This window comes from Sus scrofa, chromosome 11, assembly GCF_000003025.6.
Source record: "Sus scrofa isolate TJ Tabasco breed Duroc chromosome 11, Sscrofa11.1, whole genome shotgun sequence".
Classification (NCBI taxonomy): Eukaryota; Metazoa; Chordata; class Mammalia; order Artiodactyla; family Suidae; genus Sus; species Sus scrofa.
In genome coordinates this window covers 69,219,675-69,239,599 of record NC_010453.5, presented here as the reverse complement: position 1 = coordinate 69,239,599, position 19,925 = coordinate 69,219,675, and the positions used below count along the sequence as shown (strand labels likewise).

The 19,925-nt window shown below is 42.2% G+C and overlaps 1 protein-coding gene across 2 annotated transcripts in view; it reads right to left on the bottom strand.

The window, feature by feature from the left end:
- PCCA (propionyl-CoA carboxylase alpha subunit) overlaps window positions 1–19,925 on the bottom strand; it is a 365,509-nt gene that overhangs the window by 46,832 nt on the left and 298,752 nt on the right. For both annotated transcript variants that reach the window (XM_021065866.1, XM_021065867.1), the window contains one exon: window positions 17,294–17,347. In XM_021065866.1, the coding sequence (XP_020921525.1) occupies window positions 17,294–17,347 (54 nt within the window). The remainder of the gene's footprint in view (window positions 1–17,293; window positions 17,348–19,925) is intronic.

Genomic DNA, 19,925 nt, shown 5'->3' with positions numbered 1-19,925 from the left:
TAAGTGAAATAACTTGTGCTCACACTGGTCTTTTGCAGCAGAAAAGCTTGTTATATCAATAGAATAACTATTCATTCATTAACGTTAATGAATTAACACGTTCACAAAGGAAAACAGAGCCCACTGGGTTTCCTAATCAGCCTGCCGCCCTGCAAATTTCCCCAGGTCTACAGCTACCCTCAGCCCTGCCCCTCCAGCCAGAAAGGCTGTGCTCTTCCTGTGCGCAGGAATTCCACAGGGACCCTGGGCCTGGCCTTCCCTTTCACTGGGACCCTGCTTTATCAACTTCTCCTCTCCCCTGGCTCCTTCTCTTCAGCCTAAAACCAAGCTTGCGTCGTTCCCAATGAGAATCTGAATTCTCCCTGGACTCCACATCCCTCCCCGTCCCCCGCTCCTTTCCCTCCCTCTGCTGGCCCCCACCAAGCTCGCTGCAGGGCGCTGGCACCCACCGCTCTACCCAGCTGACAACCTAGCTGAGGCATCCCCACACTAGCTATTTCGGGGGAAAAGACTGTGTCATATAGAAATGTTCTAGAACGGAGAAACAGAGAACCAGTCACACCGAGTGAGTTACAGGCTCTGGATCTAAATTAAATAAGTTGCCCTTAGGAAACAGCTATGGCAACCAGAAAGTTCCCAGGATCATGTCTCGTAAAGGTGAATAAAACTTTATTCCTGGGTATAAACCATAGTTCCACAATACTAGTTAAATTTGTTGAGTGATTACATTGTGTCAGGAACTGTGTCATTTGTGGAAAGAAATTTCAGACCACAAGATGAAAACATGGCTATTAACTTTGTTTATCTGGCCATGCTCACAGCATGTGGAAGTTCTCAGGCCAGGGATCAAACCCACACCACAGCAGTAACCAAGGCTAGAGCAGTGACAATGCCAGATCCTTAACCCACTGAGCCACCAGGGAACTCCGTGGCTCGTAACTTTAAAAAAGGAGAATAAAGTGACAAACGTCAGAATCCAAAGGCTTCCTCCTCCCCCCTTATTCGAGCTTCCTGCCACCACTACCGCCCCCACCAGGGTTCTGAGAACTGAGCTTAGCATCTTCCAGTTTTGCAACGAGGAGCTACGAAAGGTGACTCTGTGGACACAGCAACGTTTACTCACTACACTGTATTTACACCAGCTGGTTGCCACTGGGGACTTACTTGTGATTCATATTTCTGTCCTAGGAAATTAGTCCATTTCCCCAGCACCTAGAACATAGACTCGCATATAATATGCACCTGAGAAATGCTTGTTGAGTGAATGAATGAATGAATGAGTAAATGGGTCACAAATTTCCACAGCTATGCAAAACAACAGCGCAACGCAGACAAGGACTTTTCCCTCTGAGCTTCTGCTAATTTCGAACTAGTGACTCGGAAAGATTCTTAATATGGTTTTCCTTCTACACAATATTAGTGCTAATTAAATACAGTGTCAGCTATTACAGCCCTGACAAACACATGTAGGCGGTCGGTCCACAGAACAGGACTGATACCTAAATGACTAAAGAATCACAGCACTGGTATTTGAAGCTTTGGCAAATATTTTCACAATGTGAGTTACCAAAGCAAACCGTCAGCTCACAGGCAACAAGACGGGACTGCCCAGGAACGTGCGAAAAATATTATTAGTTGGTTTAAATCTCAAATGTTACAAGATGCCTATTAAAAAATTATAGGAACCGCATTAGCTTTCTCTTCGATGCTGATTATTCTTCTTTCCTCTCTTTATGTAATGACCTTCCTACACAGTATGTGCTATCATTAAAAAAAAAAAAAAAGCCTAGGGAAATAAAAGGAACTGCTTGCTTAACATAAAAAAAAAAAATTTTTTTTTATTTGAGAAAGGAAGAGACAGCAATGTAACAGAAAATGTACAAGAATTAAAGTGTGTGTGCTTTGTTGTTTTGTTAGGGTTAAGTTTGTTTTAATGAAAACAACTAACGTGATTTCGGCTACTTTTGCATCTATTATGCATTCTAGGGAAAAGGAAGAATCCTCTGGAGAAAATATTTTAAAATGAGTCCTGTCCTCACTCCTAGCATCAAAAAGGCATTAGGTGTTAACAAGACTAACTGTGGTGGTCATTTAACAACACATAGAAATACTGAATCTTGATGTCATACATTGGAAACTAATATAATGTTGGGTCAATTGTACCTCAGTAACAACACAAAAAGCCAGGAGCACACGTTGGCATGGATGTGGAGAAACTGCATCACTCACACACTGCTGAGGGGAATCTAAAATGGTGTGGAAAAGTCTGCTTTGGAAAAGTCTACAAGTTCCTCCAAAAGTCAAACACAGAATGGCCAGGTGACCCAGAAATCTCACCTGTAGGTATACACTTCAGAACAATGAAAAAGTTCATCCGAACAAAAACATGTATAAAGGAGGGTTCACAGCAGCATTATTTATACTTTGCTTAAAAGACTGAAACAACTCAAGTGTCCAGACCGAAGCTGTGGTATGTCCAGAAAATGGAATACTACTTAACCAAAAAAAAAAAAATTGAAGTCTCATGCTACACCATGGATAAACTTTTGAGAACATGATAAAGTGAAAGAAAGTCACAAAAACCACATATTGCATGGTCCTGTTTCTACGGAACACCCAGAATAGCAAATAGACAGAGACTGGGAGTAGACGAGGAGCTGCCAGGGGCTGGCAGGGCTGAAAGAAAACGGGGAGTGACTGACAGGTTTGGGACTCCTTTTGGGGGTGATGAAAATGCTCTAAAACTGACTGTGGCAATGGGTGCACAGCTCCGTGAAAAGACTGAAAAATAATGAACTGTACTCTTGGTACAATGGGTGAATCCTGTGGAATGGGAACAATATATCAGCAAACATTTTTTAAAGGTTTTAGAGGCAGCCATTTGCAAATTCTCTATAAATCAAGCACCTGTATTCTGGCCAGAGGCAAAAGGCAAAAATGAACACACAAGAGACAAAAATAGTAAACATGCAACATATTTACAAATACAGCAATGTTATAATAAGTGTAAAAAAACTACTTCTCAGGGCCAATACTTAGAATTATGTAGTAAGTGGGATATTGACTACTGCAGTAAAAAAAAACCCAAAAAACTACTTTTTACATATATAAAAGAAAAGTGTGAGTCTTTAACTTGGAAGTCAAATTAACTTATTTGCATTTGAAATTGAAGAACACAAGGGGTTCAGTTTCTAACGGTTTTGACCCATTTTAGACAGATATTTATTAAATATTTATTAAAATGCTTTAGCTTGAAATACTATAGCCACCAGAAAGAAAACAAATATGAGCAATTCAATTCTATACTTTCTGTTCAGTAAAACTCGCTTCTCCATGGCAGGTGGTACAGAGAACTCTACCCAGGGGGTTAATCAAAATTCCCTTAGAATAATTGAAAAGCATCTGCATTTTTTCCCCAGAAACCACAAAAAAAGTCACCGTAAGCAGAACACATCATCTTGATGATGAGCCCTGAGCCTGTAGCCACACAATGTGCTGTCCCCAGAAAACAAGTGACAGGACACAACAGCATTGTGTGATAAGCCAGCGATGTCTGCCCCGTGAGACGCCAGGAGATTCTTTAAAAATCAAAAGATAGGCAATGATGAGTTGCATGGGCGACGTTTTGCTACTGTTATGAAGCAAACAGCAGGTTGTGACCAATGCGATCATTCTCAGAGCAGGACAGTGCCCGGAAAGACCTTGCAGGTCACCGACCTCGACCCTTCATGTCACAACAAAGAAAACTGAGGTTCAGGAAGGTCACGCAGCCAGTTTAAAGCATTACTGGGGCTAGAAAGGAGATCTTTCAGGGCTCGTTTCATCATTTCTTTTTTCCCGTCTGTGGACCACAGAGGGTGTCCCCTAAGCAATGGACGCTTCTTAGGAACCTTCTGAGAGGCGCGCTTGTAAAACTCCGCACGGAAGTGCGATGCGAACCGTCTATGACAGCGCGCGACCCAAGAGCTTGGGGACCCTCCAAATGTCAACCCAAGCGGTCTGCGTGCCAGCCTGAGGGAGGCAGCACCGCACACGTACATCGTGCAGGTCTGTGATGAGAGTCTGGGCAGCTGCAGCCTGCGTGTGCGCACGAGTCCTCTCGGCGGGAAGATGGCAGCAGCGCTGAGCCCAGGAAAGGAAAGGGCGAGCAGGTGGCCGCGAGGTCTGCCGGGGGAAGATGAGACGTGATCTGCCAGGTTTTGGCTCAGTGCAGGTACACTGGGGCCCCCCTCCGCTCTCGTTATCATGTAACCCAGACTAGTCCCAAAATCATCCTAACTAGTTTCTTAATTATTCTGGTGTCATCACTCAGTCAACATTCTGGAGGGCAGATTTAAAGACCTGGTCACTGGAAGAAATCTTCCTCACCTCAAATTAACACACACACGTGCTGGTTAGACATCAGTCTACGCGAGTTTCATCCCTGGACACTAGTTTCCTTGGACCTGAATGTTTCCAGGTTCTCTGTGCGTTAATCATGGGTTTCTATCTCTGTATCTTACAATGATTTTATATCTGAGGCCTTGACCGAGTGAGTGTGCCCCTCCCACCCCAGGCGAGCTCACGCCTAAGAACCCGGGAGCCCGCTCTCATCTGCAAGCAGCCACCACCGTGATCTAACTTGTACACCAAGCCACCAACTTCCTGCCCCAAACCATCCCAGGGCCAGGTGCCAGACAACCAGAGACTACCCCTAAGTCAAACCCCACCGACATTGTGCAGACTAGTCAATCCTAAACTGTTTACCCAGCCCTGCTCTGCCTGTTTGGCAGAAACCCTGATAAAGGCCTCTGCCCGTGCTTCCCCGTCACTCCATTTCGCCTCCTACCAAACCTGGTGCTTCCCCAGTGGCCCTGGGTGGCACAGGGTAGATGGGGTGGGGAAGGCCCTTCTCTTGGGAAGTGGAAGTAACAGATCCTTTCAGCAGCATTAACCTCTCTGTGTTGGCACTAGGTCCCCTCCATAAATAAAAATCCTGCAGGTACCCAGCAGAACCCGCGCTGAGTGAAGACCAGACAAGCAAGAGCACTGAGGGCCAGGGCGGCCAGGCATGTGGGGTGGTCACTGAGGGGCGAGGCCATGAAGCTCCTGCCAGGGCACCACTCTCACCTCCTCACAAGCTCCGCTTCAAGCCACAAGAGCTGCCTCTTGGAAGAAACAGGCTTCGTTGAAAGCTCAGACCTGCTGAGGCCCGGGTGGAGCACACCGCATGTGTTTATGTAGGTTTACCTGCAACCAACTGATAAATGGAGACAACACTATCTGATGGATCTTTCACTCTACACAGCTGCGGCAGTGACAGAGATGGTCCAGCAAGAAAACTCTACTCCACCGACGGGCAAACTTGAACTGTGAAAAGCATTCTTTTTAAAAGCAAATGGAGAGGAGTTCCCGTTGTGGCGCAGGGGAAACGCATCTGAGTAGCATCCAGGAGGACGCAGGTTCGATCCCTGGCCTTGCTCAGTGGCTTAAGGATCCGGCATCGCCGTGAGCTGTGGTGTAGGTTGCAGATGTAGTTGGGATCTTGCGTGGCTGTGGCTGTGGCACAGGCCAGGGGCTACCGCTCCGATTCAACCCGTAGCCTGGGAACCTCCAGATGCTGTGGGTGCAGCACTGAAAAGTCAAAAAGAAGAAAAAGAAAAGGAAATGTAGACATAATCAAGAATATTAAAAAACCAACGTCAGAGTCCTTTGGCTCATAACTGCAGGCGCTGATTAAGAGAAACACTTCATTTGTAGGACTGATACTGGTCAAAATGCTGTGAAGACACAGATGCTCACAAAGAGAGTCATCAATGTTAGCACCAGACAGTAAACCAACGCACATGACATACGTGTACATGGGGCCCAGTGGTGCCCCTAAGACAATCAAGGTGCCTGTAGTTTTGTCTGTTTACGAATTAGGGCTGCATGAGATAATCTAGACCTAGAGCAGAAGAGCTGCAGACGGCTTCTCCAGGGGGCAGGTAAGAGTGAGTCTGCACAGGGTTAGGGCTTTGTGAAGGGGTGGGGAGATGGTCACAGGTGTTTATGTGCCCTTCCATACTTACTGTCTGGACAAGGACACTCTGGCACCGGTGACATTTAGGTCAGACAATTCTTTTGCAGGGGGAGGTCTTGTTTATTACAGGATGTTCGGAAGCCTCTTTGGTCGGCAATGCTTGCAATAAATTTGAAGACATTTACCCATCAGATTCCAGGAGCAGCCCACCACTTGTAACAACCAAAAGGTCCCCAGACACTGCCAAAGGTCCCCAGAGAGCACAACCACCTGGGCTGCAAACCACTGGTTTAGACTTGCAGGATTGCAAATATTGCCAGGCACCTGTGTTTCAGTAACTGCCTGCGTTATTCCTAAAATCTTCCAAAAGTTCTCAAAAGTTTGGCTCCATCGAACAGTGGAGGGTGGAGAAAGAGAGGTTAAATACTGGCCCAGGGACACTGCGTCTTTCCTAACACACTAGCGTATATTCCACACCCTCATCACCTTCGCCGGGGGCTGAGGTTTCCTTATGTTCTGACTGAGAGGAAAGGCTCGATACCAAACTGCAATGTTAATCTATTTTTAATATCCACAATAATTCCTTGGAGAAACATAACCTTTCCTAAAAAAAGCACACCACCCCCCACCAGAGCCAATAGGAAAGCAACTCGCATGGGGAGCCAAAGGGCACAGACCTTCAGCACTCTAGGCTCTAAGTCCAAACCCAGAAGAGGAGGGTCAGCCCCCTCCCCCAGCCTCCTCCACCAGGTCGTCGGGAATAATTCCGAAAGGCGGAGGGTCACAGGAGGTCCCAAAGCCCAACCGCACCCGTGCCTGTGTCAGGAGGCCGAGGTTTGTCATTAGCTCTGGCCTTGCACGTGTTCTGTGGCTGCCCTAATTCCCTAACTATACGAGCCATTCTGACAAATCACTCATCTGTATGTTTCCGGCAGTGCCATCACCTCCTCTGTGACAGGAAAGGGTTGGGTGGAGCTCTAGGACATAGCTGAACTCCAAGGTGACTGTTAGAACTCACATACTAATTATTTCCCTACCCTTCAATAAGGCAGGGGTTCCATTTCAAACAAGGGTACTTGGCAGTTTCTCGTGTCCCCTGACACTTGGTAATTACCTAGGTGATTAACACTGATACCTTAGTAATTACCTTAGCTGTCCCCCACAATCTTGAGAATTTACACCATACAGAACATATGCCGGCTTGGGAAAGCTACCTCTCAGAGTACATACTTGAGATCCTAATACTACTGGACTCTCCCAAGCCTTGCCAGGCAGCCTGCCACATGCTTCCCACACATGGGGGAAAGAGCCACAAAATACTAAAGAGCTAGGCAATTAAATGCTAGTTGGAAAAGAGCAGAGCAATATTTCTTCACAGCTGCCACTGGGAGGGGACAGGTGTGACATACTCCACTTGATGCATCTCACCAGGATGATGACAGGACAAAAGTCAAAGTGGAGGCCACTGAAGAGCTGTGACTTCTGCAAACACTCTTGCTGAGGACTCTGGATACGAGAGTCCCACGTAAGCGGTAACAGTGCCGGCTACGCCAGTGGTTAAAATGATCCAAAAGAACGGAATGCAATTTCACAAACTAGAACTGACCATCCATGGCAGAACTGACATAGGAGCCCACTGAGAACACTAAGAATAAGTAACCCCCACGGCCAATAGTTAATCACGTTCCTAAGTCAAATCAAACATGAGGGTAGCTAGGTATTTTCTTTGCATAAGGCATCTGAGTAGGTCAGGAGGTATATAAGTAAGACCTTGTAAGCTTTCGGCCACTGAGAAATATCACATTTGTTCTAGAGAGAGAGCTCAGCTTTAGAACATTATAAATGAAATGGGAAAGAAAACTCTGAAATCCCAACTATATTACATACAGTCTAGGCCACTGGTTCTCAACTGGGGTGCTGCATCTCTACCCCCAGGGCCATCTGGCAATGTCTGCAGACACTTTTGGTTGTTATATCTGGGGAGGGGTTCTGGCATCTAGTGGGCAGAGACCAGGGATGCTACAAACTCTCATAATCCCTAGAGCTGTCTCCTATAACCAAAAATTATCCAGTTCAGAGTGTCATTACTGTCAAGGCTGAAAAACCCTGATCTAGGCCAAAAATAAAAATTACCACTACCTTGTGGGTCTAGGACTTGAAATAATTCAGACAATCTAGCACTGTGCAGTTGCTAAGTAAAATTAAAAGATACAGTTGATGATACCATGGGCTTAATCTTACTTTTGGTCCCATCATGCCTCTCCTTGCTTAAAAAATATATCTGTATTATGATCATACACATTAATCAGTTAATTAGTTCAAATTATCAGATGCTTGTCCTATCCACTTATTATAACAAGAAATATCCAGAATATTGTTCCTATGCTCGATTCATAACAGCAGTAATATAATGTAATTTTTGGTATCCGTTTCCTAGATACTAGATACTAATTCTACATTAAGTGTGAAAATATATTCCAAATACTAATCTTGGGCTCTTTTAAAATGATTTCTACAAATGTAGATCCTCAGGACTTAACTCATATCTAGGGATTCAGCTTCACTGCAATCTGGAGATTTGCATTTTTGGCAAAGCTTTCCAGGTGATTCTTACATATGCTCAAGTTCAAGAACCACTGTCTGACTTGGCTTCCATGAGAAAGAGCTGCCATTTCTGCATCATTTTCACCATAAGGTAAACAAAAAATCAATTAATTTTACGTATGAAAAATCAGCAATACAGAGTACTACACCACAGTGGCCTTAAATGGTTTACCGAAATAATAACCTTTCAAAGTGAGGCTGGTACACAGAATCCCACAAGCACCATCATAACGGGTCCTATATCAAAAGTATTTGGCCTTTGAAACCCAAGACACCAAAGACTTCCCACTCAAGGTTGTTATTGGTGAACTTCATTACTCTTCAAGGAGGCAGAGGTTTTTAAGTGTCTTGCTACCACCGGTCAGCTTTAAATACGTCTTTTAATTTAGCGTTTGATGACAAACAATATGTTAACTGCTTGAAGAAGTCAAATCACAGGATGAACAAAAATTAGACTTTCCAAATAAAAGAGCAATATTTTCCTCCTGAATTTTTCGGTAGATTGCCTACCAAGTGTGATCTCAGTTGAGATTACAATTTCAGACGACAGCACGTCCCCAAAGAAAAGTAAGAAAAAGGAGGGAAAAAAGTGAGGCAAAATGACTGCAGAAGGAGATAGTATTCAATATTTGGGATAGTTGAGCTACTCAATGCCAGGTTCCCATTATTTTCAAGCATTTTACCAACATTTTCTTACTCAACCATTACCAATTCCATAAAAGCAGATGTTTTGCTGCTAAGAAAATTGAGGACCAGGGAGTTCCCGTCGTGGCTCAGTGGTTAACGAATCCGACTAGTAACCAGGAGGTTGCGGTTCCATCCCCGGCCTTGCTCAGTGGGTTAAGGATCTAGTGTTGCTGTGGGCTGTGGCGTAGGTCACAGACGAGGCTCGGATCCTGCGTTGCTGTGGCTCTGGCGTAGGCCGTGGCTACAGCTCCAATTGGACTCCTAGCCTGGGAATCTCCATATGCCGCGGGTGCGGCCCTGGAAAAGACAAAAAGACAAAAAGACAAAAAAAAAAAAAAAAAAAGAAAAGAAAAGAAAAGAAAAAAAAGAAAATTGAGGACAAGAGAATTTAAGTAAGTTGTTCAAGTTCTCAAAGCTAGCAAGTGGAAGCTACGGGATTTTTAAATCCAAGAAATCAAGCCTGACTTAGTATACTCCCCAAAATTCACTAACTTGCTGGTAGGTTACAGAATTTCTTGTGAATATACGACTGAGTAATTGCAAATATTTTAAACTGAAAACATTTCAGAGTGTTGTGTGTGTGATTTTTACAACTAACTCTAAGGTGCTACATGGCTTGTCTACCTCAGAAATTGAGTGGAATCAAGTAAGCATTCTAAAACCCTAAGACATGACACACGAGTAAGGCATCATGTTATTCATTAAAATTAATTTTGAGGATCTTTGGCAGATGGCAGCAGGATTTTCAGATTCTTTGAAATAATTAGAGACACCCTAGGATACTGTGAAATCATGATTGAGGTTGCACTAAATTGGCTTCCAATAGCCACATACAACAGAAATGATTTGGACACTAGATAATGTCATTTTTAAATGGTTCTATTAAGAACCAGGCTAGAAGATGATGCTAGAAGCCTTCCTCTTGGATGTGGGCATCTGCCAGGTATCCACCCTGGCCTGTCCCCTCCCGCTTGACTGTCCCCGCAGGTGATCTCATTTCCCACAGGGCTTCACTGCTTGATGTCCACAAAGACCAATGACACGCTCACCCTTTACATCCGAGATGTCCCCCTGGCATTTCAGACTTCAGGTGGTCAGAAACCCAAGGCCCCACCTCTGCCACCCTTCCTCTCCTGCACTTCTCCTCCTCTCGTTTGGCGCCATGGTTCCCTGCATCGCTGATCACATCTAGAAAGCCCAGCATCACCAATTCTCCGTGAGACGTAAAACTAGACTCTGGGTCCTCAGGGGGAGGCTTTCCAATGTACCTCTTCTTCCTCTGCCCACTCTCTGTCTTTAAAACTAAATGTAAAATTAAAACAAAACAAAACACACCTCAGGGGATACTGAGACGCTCTTCTTTCGAACCCTTCAACGTCCAGAGAATGGAGTCCAATCTCTTCAGCACGGTCCCACAACACCCAGCTCCTGCCGCTCCATCGTCCCTTCCACCACAACACTGTCACCTGTCTGCCACCCTCACTAGCTGGCCTGCTTTTCTTTAAACACTTGGGCAACCCGTCACTCTATACCCTCATTTATTTTATTCATTTATTCCCTTTGCTTTCTCCATCATCATCACAAAGTACAGTTTCTGAACATGCTTGTCTCAGGGCTGGTGCAGATGCTGTTCCTCTCTATCTGAAATGCCTTTCCCTGCTTGCAAACTCCATCCGAAAAGACTAAGCATGAGCTGGACATATTCACAGGGGAGCTTTTCAAATTCCTCCACTTCCTTTTCCCAAGCCCCAGAAAACCTCTACTGCCCACAAACCTCTATTTTCACCCTTGTCACACTAATATTTCTATATCCTTAGTGGACAGTGCGCTTACTTCCGGCAGAGAGGTCCTTTTTCTTTGAATTACCAGAACTCAATGTCCATCACACAACAATAACCAATCAATACGAGATGCCTGACTACTACCACTCCCAATAGCTGCTAGGCATTAGGCACGCCCACTAAAGAATGTACATGTCTAGTGGGAAATGAAATGTAGCTTCTTAATCAAAGACCTATGCCCTGCATTCTATATTTTATCTACTTATAAATAGGATTTTTATCAGAAAAGAAGCAATATGGCTAATAGGTCTATAATTTTCTTTGCTAGCACATCAGCCTTGGCATGACCCATCTCGGCTCTTCCTGTGCACTCGTGAGATTGGTTGGTCAGTGTCTTCCTGAAGCCCCTGTGCCACTTAAGGGCAGAGACCAAGCCACATTCATCAGGCACACCTCCTAGCAAGTAGCAAAGCAAGCAGTCCATGACTTCTTTTAAATTTTTCTTCAAAATGCCTCACACAATGGGATATTAACAACTGCACTTTCAAATTATATCCAGCAAGCCAATTTCACACTTAGACTTTAAGTTTACTAGAAAGTAAACTTAGAGTCTAAAAGTTCATTCTTAAGTTTGTCCTACTGCTACACAGAAAACACGTAACCGCAAAAACCACGTTCAAGATTCAGATTGCATTTAGGAGGTCCCTGGTGGCCCAGTGGGTAAGGGGAGGGCGCTGTCACTGCTGTGGCGTGGGTTAAATCCCTGGCTTGGGAACTTCCACACAAAGAAGACATGGCCAAAAAAAAAGGACTGCATTTAGGGCCCTTTCCATAAAATCTTATTTTACCCACATTTTGGCTGAAATTTTGAAAACTGGGGGAAATGAATGCAGGATGGCTGCCACAGATACACTTCTTAGCATTACAAAATTATCAAAAGAACAGAGAGACTTCATGAACCTTCCATAGCGTCTAGCCTGTAGTCACCTGCTTTCTATGGCTGGACAGGAAAAGAGTAAGGAATAAGAAAAGCCTGACCGTGGGGGTGGAGCCCTGCGTGTTTGGGGCGGAAGTGGCTCTGGGGTTCCATGCCAGACACTCTCCAGTCCTCCCTCTTTTCCCCATCTGAGGAAACTGGGACCAGTGCAACTTGGGTTAAAGTGGGCCAAGTCCTGGGTAGCTCAGTCAGTTGTCCTGCCAAGGGCTAAGCACGCATGGAAAGCCTCGGGTGGCTGCCCAGGGGCTGGGACATGGAACTAGTGTGCAAGAAATCCCAACAAGCCATTGTGTCACTCCTGAAACCCCACTGATACAGAGAAAGAGATGGAACAGAGAAGGAAGAAAAAGGCAAATAAAGACTAGAGATGAGTCAGACACATAAACAGAGGGATTTCTAAGGTATGGAAAACCAAAGAAGTTCTCTGGATGTTTATTTTTAGAAGACAATAATAACCAAAAATGTATGACATAATTTACTTCTCAAAAGAGTACTGGTAAAGAAAAGCAAGAACAACCCTAGTTCTTTTTCATTTGCCAACTATTTGGATTTTAATCAAATGGGAGTTTAATAAAATTCAGTATCTGTGAGTTTTCAGAAAATGTAGAACTTTTTTTTTGGTCTTTTGTCCTTTTCCTTTTTAGGGCTGCACCTGCGGCATATGGAGGTTCCCAGGCTAGGGGTCTAATCGGAGCTACAGCTGCTGGCCTACGCCAGAGCCACAGCAATGCAGGATCCAAGCCACGTCTTCGACCTACACAAAAATGTGGAACGCTTCACGAATGTGTGTGTCATCCTTGTGCAGGGGCCATGCTAATCTTCTCTGTATTGTTTCAATTTTAGTATATGTGCTGCGAAAGCGAGCACAGAAAAAGTAGAACTTTTTGATGATGTTTCTGTATCCACAGATATGAAGGATACAGATTTGGGGTCCTATGATATCAGTTGACAAGATACAGCCTAAGCTTCAGCTCTTGCTAATTAAACGAATCAATTAAGAGACTCCAGTTGCAACTGTGTAGCTGCTGTTCTATAGTAGCAATAACAACCCCGCGGGGAGGTCTTTTACTACATTAAAATGCTGTCCTCCACGACTCCATCTGATATTATTAGAAACAGTTATTTGTGTCTTGCTGTCATATTAGTAGCAAAGGCAAATTGTGGAAATATGCAGACCAGAATGGTCCCAGTATGAGATCAGGTTGGGTTTTCAGCCTCCAAGGGAACAATTGCTGAAATTCCAAAGTTCCCCAAAGTTCTTTAATGGAACTGATAAATCTATCAGCACAGCATCCATTTAGAAACGAGGTAAGGGTCACATATTTACATACTTTCCTGCTAGGCTGATACAATTCAACTAGATGAATTATCATATTAAGTTTACCCTCCTGAGTTAAACTGATGGAGTTCAAAATTGTTTTTGATGGTTGTCATTAATCGCTGTTACTTCGTAAATGCTTACTTTGAAATCTAATTGTGCTAGCATATCAAGGGTCATATTAATACCATTCTTAATGGTAAATCTTTATAAAACATGTTTATTCTACTGATATTATCGCTCAAGCTTTCAAGGCTAATAAGAAATAAAGTATATTTATTATCAATAAAAACTTAATTTAAAATGTACAATTGGAGATTTAAATTAGCTTTAAGAACTTCAGCATGATTTGGTTTCATTAAGATCTCTGGCTAAGCTTCAAAGACATATAATTTGATAGTTCCTCAAGAGTCCTTGGGCAAATGCCAACAATACAGCTATGAAGAGGCTGCTCAGTGGATTTCTAAGCTCATTTTCTCTTTCAGGCAGTGTGTACGCATTGTTTTCACAAGGAAAAAAAGTCAGTCTTAGTGCGATACCTTTGTCTTAATATTATGGCCTTTTAAAGATAACAGTACTTTAAAAACTAAATATAAACAATACTTGCAATATAAAACCCATGATAAAATGGTAACCTCTGCATTCCTCAAGCAGTAACAAGATACTCATCCTTATTGTCAAACACAGTTCAAAGTAAGGAATTTGAGTTACGTAAAACATTGGACCTCTTCCATTTCTTTGTGAGTTTATACTCTCTGACATACATAAATAAGCAAAACCCAGACAACTTACAAAGTGCAATCAGGCACAGGTATCCTGGAAAAGTTCTGGGATGTATAATTTACCAACTAAGTGTCTATTATGGACTAAAAGGTAGTGTTCCCCCAAAATTCACATGCTGACGTCCCAACCCCCAGTTATGATGGTATTTGGAAGTGGCACCTTTGGGAGGTTTAGATGAGGCCTTGACAGGGGGCCTGACAGAGGAAAGGCAGGGGCTTTCCAGGGCTTGCGCCCGATACATTTGAAGAAAAGCAACAAGGCCAACTGAGTTTTAAAAGGATCACTTTAACTGCAATATTATTAATGATACAGCAGGGAGCAGGGATGGTGGGGGGAAGGCTGGCTGCTCTAAGAATTTGAACAAGAGATGACAAAGACTCTGGTCAGGATGCAGGCAGTAGGTGGTGTGCAAGAAAGAGAAATCAAGGAAAAGACAAGGTTTTAGCTCAAGTTGCCATTTTCTTTCTCTTTTCTTTTTTCTTTTCCTTTTTTCCTTTTTCTATTTTTGCAGCACACCCACAGCATATGGAAGTTTTCAGGCTAGGGGTCAAATTAGCTGCAGCTGCCAGCCTACGCGACAGCCACAGCAACGCTGGATCCGAGCTGCATCTGCAAACTACACTACAGTTCAGGGCAATACTGGGTCCCTAACCCACCAAACGAGGCCAGGGATGGTACCCACATTCTCATGGCTACTAGTCGGGTTCATAACCTGCTAAGCCACACACAACGGGAACTCCCAAGTTGCCATTTTCTGAGATAAAAAGTACTGCAGGAGAAACTTTATGTTTTTGGATCTTTGCAGGTTCTGGGTATTAAGAACTCAATTTTTAATAAATGCACCCCAAGAAATCTGGTGCAACCAGATATATGCAACCTTAGAATCCAAGAAGAGAGACCACGTAGCAGAGGTGGCATAAGTGCCCTCTCTAGCATAAGCATGACGTACAGAAAAACCTTCACATAAGAGAGAATTCAAGGTAGCTTTTTATGAAGGTATTTTTTAGATGAGATTAACATTTCAATTAGTAAACTTTGAGTGAAGCAGATTACCCTGTACAATATGGGTGGGCTGTGTTCAATCAGTTGAAGAAAAAAAAAGGATGCACCTCCCAAGCAAGAAGGAATCCTGCAAGCACACTTTGGACTTGAACTGCAACTCTTCCCTAGGCCTACTCTGTAGGTTTTGGACTTGCCTCCACAATAGCATGAACCCATTGCTTAAAATCAATCAACCAATCAACCAATTAATCAATCTCTCTCTGTGTATATACAAAAATATAATACACACACATATACACCCTATGGTTCTGTTTCTTTGGAGAACTATGACTAAAACAGTTTCTTATGACATGCATTTAAATAATATTTAAAATTTTTAATTAGAAAATAAATGCATAAAACTTATTTAATACTTAATCAGAAAAACAAAAATAACCACAAGTCTCAGGTGCAACAAAAAATTTATAGCACATTGAGCAGGTACCTACACATATACTTTAATCCATAAACTTTACATATATATACTATAAAGCACTAAGTAAATGCATGTAATTATTAACATCCTTCCTATCTCGATGGCTGCAAAATCACTTTTTTTTTTGCAATACACTTTATTTTATTTTATTTTAGTCTTTTTGCCATTTCTTGGGCCACTCCCGTGGCATATGGAGGTTCCCAGGCTTGGGGTTGAATAGGAGCTTCAGCCGCTGGCCTACGCCAGAGGCACAGCAACGAGGGATCCCAGCCGCGTCTGCAACCTACACCACAGCTCACGGCAACGCCGGATCCTTCACCACTGAGCAAGGGCAGGGACCGAACCCGCAACCTCATGGTTCCTAGTTGGATTCGTTAACCACTGCGCCATGACTGGAACTCCAAAATCACTTACTTTTTGATCTCAGTCACAGGCTTCTCCTCTGATATTCTCAACTCACAGAGCTAACAAATACCCAATGTGAGGTTACCACCTAAGCAACGCACCCAAAGGACACGAATAGACATTTTATAGATTATAAAAGATACCTAGCAAACGAATACATGGAGAAATATTCAAATACAACAGCAATAAACAGAGAAATGCTAATTAAAATAATAAGGTACCTTTTTCTACAAGTTATTTTGAAAATTATAAGAACACTACTTATGTGATATTTATAAACTTTAAAAATAATAGCTATAAGGTAAATTTCACTGGGTAGAGCTGAATGATTTTGAGAATAATTAATACTAGTTAGAATGCAATCCAAGTGTTATTCTCATATACAATGAAAGGTATTCTAAAGATATATGAAACAATTGGCAACAATGCATATTAAGCCTTAAATTATACATGGTTTTGACTCTATTTAGGAGGGAACATAGCTCAGACCCTTTTGAAAATATCTTACAAGTGTTTGAAAATAATTCAAACTATTAAAAAAGCAAACCACATGAAGCTGTTCATTAGAACACCATTTGTAATGGGCAAAAAATTAGGGTACCTTAAATACCTAATGGCTGGGATTCCTAGATAAGTAAAATATGCCACATCTACTCACCAGAATGTTCAATATAGTTTCACTTAAATAATGCTTATATATATTTAATAGCAATATGGAAAATGACTGATAGGATCTTGAGTGAAAAAAAAAATCAACCATGCTGTACAGCAGAAAAAAATAAACAAATTAAAAAAAAATCAAGATACAAAATTATGATTCAGCTTCATTATAAGTGTGGACTCAAAAGGACCTAGTAGAGCAAGCTGGAAGGGAAACTGAGCAAAGAAACAAAACAAAACAAAAAACCAGAGCAAAACATCAAGGTCACTGTTTTCAAAAGCATTTTTATATAATACATTCTTATTTTGATTAAAAATGGGGAGAAGGTCTCCAGCAGAAAAAGGTGTTTAGAATATTCAACAAACTGCAAATAATTTTAGAAACTATTTTCTAATAAGAAATCGCTAAATTATTCCATTGTGGTTAAAAAGCCCACTTTCTTACATGAAGACACCCCACTTAATAGCCAAACAAACCCACAATGAAGCCAAGTTCAAACACATGGGCTAAAACTAACAGATCACTTTTTCTCTCTGTAAATTAAGAGAATATACAAAATAATAATTCTTTCCCACTTACCACTGTACCAAGAAACTGAATGCTCATGTTGCCACCTGCATCTCGAGAAAGACACTGGGGGGAAAAAAGAAACATAAAATGAATCCTCATCCACACAAAAACATGTACGCGAATGTTCACAGCCACGTTATTCCTAAGAGCTAAACAACCCAACTGTCCATCAAATGATAAAATGGATAGACAAACCATGGTATAGTCATCGAATGGAATACTACTTGGCCACAAAAACTAATGAAGTACGGCTACATGTCACCACAGCAGTCAGTCACAAAGGACCAGGTAACAAGAAATGTAATGGGGTCCATCTAACAAGAAAGGTCCAACCCAAGTCCACAGACAGCGAAAGTAGACGCCTACAGTTTGGCTCTTCTCTGATGGAACTTGTGTTTAAAAACAACATAAATGTTAACATTTAAACCATTTTCAAGTGTAAATTTCTGCAGCATTAAGTATGTTGACACTGTTGTTTAACAGATCTCCAGAACTTCTTCATCTTGCAAATGTGACACTCCACACCCATCAAATGACAAGCCCCCTCCCCCACCTCACCCTAGTAACTGCCATTCTGCTTTCTGTTTCTACTTTAGAGGCATTTTAGATATCTCGTACAACTGGATTCATATGGTATTTGTACAACTTTTGGGGGCGGGCTTATTTCACCTAATGTAATGTCCTCAAGGTTCATCCATGCTGTGGCATGTGACAGGATTTCTTTCCTTTCTCAGACAATAATATTTCCCTGTATGTACACACCGCATGTTGTTTATTCCTCAATCAGTGGATGTTTTGGTTGCTTGCACACTGTGAAAAATGCTCAATGAACATGGGTGGGTGAACGTCTTTGAGAGTCTATTTTCAACTCTTTTGGACATGGAGATCTAGAAGTGGGATTGCTGGGTCATATGGCACTACTATTTTTAAATTTTTGAGGAAACTCTACAGTATTTGCCATAGCAGTTGTACCATTTTATAATTGTACTAATTGTGCACAATGGTTGCGTTTTCTCCACATTCTCACCAATACTAGCTATTTTCTGTTTTTTTTTTTTCATAGTGGCCATTTTGCTGGGTATGAGATGATATCTCATTGTGGGTTTTGACTTGCACATCTCTGTCAATTACTGATATCAAACATCTTTTCATATGCTGGTTGCTCATTTGCGTATTGTCACTGGAGAACTGTCCATTCAAGGCCTCTGACCACTTTTTAATCAGGTTATATATTTAATCTTTATGTATTTTGGATATTAATCCTTTATCAGGTATGTGAGTTGCAGGTATTTCTCCCATTCAACAGGACACTTTTTCACTCTGTTGATTATGTCCTTTGATGCATAAAAGTTTTTGAGTTTGATACAGCCCAAATTGTCTAGGTTTGCCTTTGTTGCCTATGATTTTGGTGTTATATCCAAGAAATTACTGTCAAGTCCAAAGGTCATGAAGCTTTTTGCCTACATTTTCTTCAGGAGTTTTCGGTGTAATGTTTAGTTCTTTAATATGTTTGAGCGAATTTCTGTATCTGGTGTAAGATAAGGATCCAATTTCAATCTTTTATGTGTGGCAGATCCATGCTTTTAGAGAAAATCTACATGTATACGGCTATAAAATTTATATTTTTAACTCCCATTTGTCATCTGAATTCAAGACTCGTGTAGTCATTTTTTAACTGGACACCAACACCTGGCTACCTAATGCGCATATTAAATCTCCCAAGTCCAAACATAATCCTTGATGTGCTTCCACAAACCTGCTTCTCCTCCAGCAGTCCCATCTCAGCAAATATTATCATCATTCACTCAGTTGCTCACTTTTACGGCTTTAACTTCCTTCATATCCAGTATCTAATCCATTTGCCAATCTTTTCTGCCTTCCCTCTAAAACATGTGCCAAATTAGTTTACGTCAAGCCATCTCCACTGCTACCATCTTAGTCTAAGCCAAGGGTTGGCAACTTTTTTCTTCACAGAGCCAGGTTTTGGTAGGTTCTTCTTTTGATACTTGCCTTTCGCCTAACATTATACTGTGGTATAATCACTTCCAACTGAAGGTTAAGTGGAAGATCCTCGATTGTACAGGGTTATAGAGGCTTTAAAATATGGAAATTTCCTTTGCTTTTGCATTGAGGTTTGAAAAACGCTGCTGGAACTATGGTCTACTTCTGGTTTTAATCTTTTGACAGGCTCTGGAGTATAAAAAGCAGCTTGGGAGTACCCATCGTGGCTCAGTGGTTAATGAATCTGACTAGGAACCATGAGGTTTAAGGTTCGATCCCTGGCCTCGCTCAGTGGGTTAAGGCTCCGGCGTTGCCGTGGGCTGTGATGTAGGTCACAGACGAGGCTCGGATCCCGAGTTGCTGTGGCTCTGGTGGAGGCCAGCAGCTACAGCTCCAATTCAACCCCTAGCCTGGGAACTTCCATATGCCAGAAAAGGCAAAAAAAAAAATAATAATAATATAAATAAATAAATAAATAAAATGAAAAGCAGCTTGACATTAGTTGTGACTCAAATGCTAGTTGTTGTTAAAATGACTTTACCACAGTATGCATTTTGCATGTAAATGCTGTTTTGTCTTTCAATTTCAGGTTGAGTTCATTAAGAAACATTATCAAAGTGTGCAGCACAAGCTAATTCTC